We start from the raw sequence: 4,208 nt of genomic DNA on the forward strand, positions 1-4,208 counted from the left end.
ATGATTCAAAACTCCAATAGAGACTATGTTGCAAAGTTATAATATAATCATTTTTCCCAAACGAAAATCTTCTTCTTGGCCTTGTCAATTAGTATTTGTATTGAATGTCTGCCAATTCGTCGGGGCAAGAGCACAAATATTTTCATAGGGCAAATGCGATAATGAATTTTTTTTAATATAAGTAAGAGGTTTCGAACTCGAAACGTATTACGTACACTTCTTCCTTCCCTACAACCTAATTCACCCCTTCCTTTGATGAGATAATGGATTGATTCATCTACATATTGCCAGTGTATATATTTCTGATAGGATCTAGAGTACCCTTATCTTGTTTTATACAAATCATAAATAAAATTGTCAAGTACAACAGTGCTAAACTGTTCATGCAGCCATTTTCTTAGAAATCAAAACCATTAGAATTTACTCTAACTTGATATTTTAAAATTTTTTAAATGCAAATTAATGAGTGTATAACTAAATCTATAAGACTTATTTGAAAAAAAATCAAAATACTGCTAATGAATATTGGGGAATATTTTAGGGACAATGATGATAATCCAAAACATTCTAGGGGAAAATAAAATACGAAAAAACTAGCGGTGGCTATCTCTAATTCTTTATTTTGTTGCCCCTTCCGGTTCCCGTCATATTCTGACTCCTTCCCAACTTTCCTTCTCAGACGCAGTTTCTCTTGTTCCATTTTTCCTTCTTCTGTTTCTTTCTTTATTATTATTATTATTTTTTAAGCGGCTCAACCATATTCCATAGCAAGGTCCTTTCACTGCTTTTGCTTCTTCTCTAGCACTGAAGTTAGTATTAAGCCAAAGATTTCCAATGGAAGTAACAAACAGGTACGTAGTGATGAGAAATCATATTGATGGAACGCCACAAGAATCTGATTTTGAGCTCAAGACCGAGGCCCTTTCGTTATCTATTGAGCCTGGTAAAAAGGAGGTCATTGTGAAAATTCTTTGCTTATCCATTGATCCATACCAATTGAACCGCATGAAGCAAAAAAGTTCCACGCAGGAAACCACAAGCGTTGCACGTGCTGTTAAGCCTTTTGAGGTAAGTTTGCAATCAAAGTGGCATTTCTAATTTTCAACCATGGAGGGATGGATGGAAAGAAGTTCTTACAAAGATTGAACTTTGTTTACGATAGGCCATTGATGCTCATGGTGTTGGGAGAGTTGTTGCTTCGGGGAATCCCGCGTTTAAAGAGGATGACTTAGTTGCCGGACTCCTGACTTGGGGAGAATACTGCACAGTAAAAGAAGGTGGCTTGCTAAACAAGGTTGATAACATAGGATTTCCCATTTCTCACCATGTAGGTGTTCTGGGTAGGTTTTCCTCATCCTTTACTCTTTCTCAGTCTGTTTAACGTACTTCTGTTTCTGGCCTGATCGACGTTTTAGTTTCTGGCTAATCTAAGGGTTCTTGAAATTATTGAAATTTCAGTAGATCTGATGTTTGTTATGCAGCATTCAGTGGGCTTACAGCTTATGCTGGATTTTTTGAGGTTTGTAAGCCAAAGAAAGGGGAGAAAGTGTTTGTCTCTGCGGCTTCGGGATCTGTTGGAAATTTAGTAGGACAATATGCAAAGCTGTTTGGGTGCTATGTTGTAGGATGTGCTGGTAGCCAAAAAAAGGTGGCTGTTCTTTTCTTTTCTTTTTTGCTTTTTCATGGCTCCCTTTCGCACTTCCAGCACTTGAATTGCATTCTAAGAATCAGAAGCTGACATAGATTTTCTTGTCTGAATTTTCTCTTTTTCTTCTAGAATTGTTTTTTGTTTTCCTAAAGGAGATTGTATGGTTTGATTGTTTCTAAAGAGTTGGTTTTGATCATATACAATTTTATTAATCTGTCCATGGTAAACATTAGGTTAACGAGTAAGCTTGTTTCTGAAGGTCCTAAGGACATAGTTGGTGACGTTGACTTGTAACTTATTGCCCTTTTTCATTCCAGATGTTGACTATTGTGAATGTGGTAGTCCTGTTCTTTTCTTTTTTTGGGTAAGTAAGAATTTATTAATGCCAAAGAACCAAAATAATGTGCAAAATATATCTCAAATCAACAATTCTAATTTACACAACTTACATCCGATACTAATCCCACAACAGTTTGAGATATACAGTGTACTAACTATAAAAGAAGTAGCAGCAACTAACACTAAAATTTCAAGTTGAACAAACGTTCTTTAATAACAACCAAATCCTTTGCAGCCATCTATTAGCATCCTTCGTTCTGTTCTTTTCTTGTGCCATGGATACTTATGTTTCCCAAATAATCCATGTTTATCTTGAACAATAATAGGTGGACTTGCTAAAGGAGAAGCTTGGTTTTGATGAAGCATTCAACTACAAAGAAGAAACTGATCTGAAATCAGCTCTCAAAAGGTACGGTCCTCCCCATTTTTCCATGTCACAAGTTTAAGTGAATACCTCAGTTGTGTTCTTGTGGATTTTTAGTGAAAGCTCAACCTGATAACACAAATTGAGGTTCACATTTGTCTACTAGAAACACTGGATTAAAGTATTTGCTATTTTTTGAGCTTTGTAATAGGTACTTCCCAGATGGGATCGACATATACTTTGATAATGTGGGAGCAGAAATGCTGGAAGCTGCGGTTGAGAACATGAATACATTCGGTAGAGTTGCTGTTTGTGGCGTTATATCTGAATATACGGACAAAGGAAGACGTGCTGCTCCAAACATGGTGGATGTTATTTACAAGAGGATAACAATGCAAGGATTTTTAGCTGGTGATCATATGAAAGTCTACAAGGATTTCATTTCAGACACAGTTGAGCACATTCAGGCAGGAAAGTTGCAGGTGCTTGAAGACATTTCACATGGTTTGGAAAGCATACCATCTGCTTTTGTAGGTCTTTTCCGAGGCGATAATATAGGGAAAAAGATGGTTCAAGTAGCAGATGATTGAATAATTGATCATTTCACTAGAGTTTCAACAAACAAATATATATTGTAGGGGAGAAGAAGAGGCTTAATCTCATGGCTCTCCAGCTTGCAACTTCTCTTGTAATTTTTAATGGGACCTCATGAATCAAGGAGTCTTTTCAACAAGAAGATGCAACACAAGCATTGCCTTCAGGTTAAAGTCTCTGGTGGTCTTGTTGCAGACCACAAGAGAATTAGATTTTTTGAGTTACAGCTCAACCTAGCTCATGTTAGATGATTATTTGGAGTAAAAAGTACAAAGCTGGAATTAGAAGTTTCCCACAGCCAAACATTGACATTGTTTAAATCCCCATGAGGCATTAAGAAAATCCATTTTACAAGTCCAACCAAAAGTCTATTTTTGACAAATAGCAGTGGAGGAAAGCTAAACAAGCCATGCTGAGCTTTTCTGTGATATCAGCCTTCCTTTATAAATTCAAACGGCAGGCAGACATGACCTGGAAAGACACTTCCAACGGGATTTCATGCAACTCTGTAGCTCTTAGCAACCATCCCACCTCCACCCCGAAGACAGAAAAGAAAACGAATTGGATCCTTCCAACTGGGAAGAAGATAAGATACTAAGATAGGGAGGGAAAAAAAACTAAGTTAAAATTGAGGAGCTTCAGTTTAACATTTTCCTTCACCTCTCCAAACACCTCTCCAAACATCATTCTTGAAGAAAGCAGGTAAAAAATAATAATAATAACCCCTCAAGTTCAAAGCACCATCTTCTTAACAAGACTTTCCGTTTGAAGCACCAAGGTCTAGAAGATTACTAAGTTTCAATACCGTTATAAGAATTTGCGGAATCATTCACACTCAAAATTGGTTTCGAAATCGTATCTTAAAATCCATACAGTCAGCCAAGTGAAGCAAAAAGAGTTCAATCAGCAGTATCAATGCAAAAACGAACTCCCTCTAAAGCTTCTGCTCTCAATCTGCCAGAAGAGATGCTTTTAAGGGACAGAACATTTCTTTGATAGGAGTTTTATCGAAGAGATGGAATTTGCTTGTGAAGATCCAACGTCAACATAGAAGCAACACTCTGTACAACCTTTCCTAAGAGGATATTTGGCATCATCAATTCTTCTGAATTTAGATCACACCTTTTCCAGAGGAGATGGCTCTCAAACCTAAGCTGTCAAAGCTAAGGAGATGGCTCTCAAAGCTAACCTGGTTCAAAGCAACAATAAAAAGTGAGCCAATAAATCCCAGAATTATAAACCCAATAATCCCAACTTTAAGAA

General features: G+C 37.0%; 1 protein-coding gene across 1 annotated transcript; it reads left to right on the forward strand.

Moving 5' to 3' along the window:
* Positions 1 to 676: 676 nt before the first annotated feature.
* LOC113697048 (2-alkenal reductase (NADP(+)-dependent)-like) lies at positions 677 to 3,087 on the forward strand. Its single transcript, XM_027216473.2, has 5 exons — positions 677 to 1,068; positions 1,163 to 1,340; positions 1,482 to 1,648; positions 2,314 to 2,396; positions 2,563 to 3,087. Exons 1-5 carry the CDS (start codon positions 835 to 837, stop codon positions 2,939 to 2,941), a joined length of 1,041 nt encoding a protein of 346 aa, XP_027072274.1. The 5' UTR covers positions 677 to 834; the 3' UTR covers positions 2,942 to 3,087.
* Positions 3,088 to 4,208: the final 1,121 nt, after the last annotated feature.

The sequence above is a fragment of the Coffea arabica genome, chromosome 6e (genome assembly GCF_036785885.1).
Source record: "Coffea arabica cultivar ET-39 chromosome 6e, Coffea Arabica ET-39 HiFi, whole genome shotgun sequence".
Lineage (NCBI taxonomy): Eukaryota > Viridiplantae > Streptophyta > Magnoliopsida > Gentianales > Rubiaceae > Coffea > Coffea arabica.

Coding starts and splice junctions, on each gene's coding strand:
- LOC113697048 (XM_027216473.2), top strand. CDS start 835: ATGGAAGTAACAAACAGGTACGTAGTGATGAGAAATCATATTGATGGA. Junction 1,341..1,481: donor TCACCATGTAGGTGTTCTGG/GTAGGTTTTCCT, acceptor TTTGTTATGCAG/CATTCAGTGGGCTTACAGCT. Junction 2,397..2,562: donor CTGAAATCAGCTCTCAAAAG/GTACGGTCCTCC, acceptor GCTTTGTAATAG/GTACTTCCCAGATGGGATCG.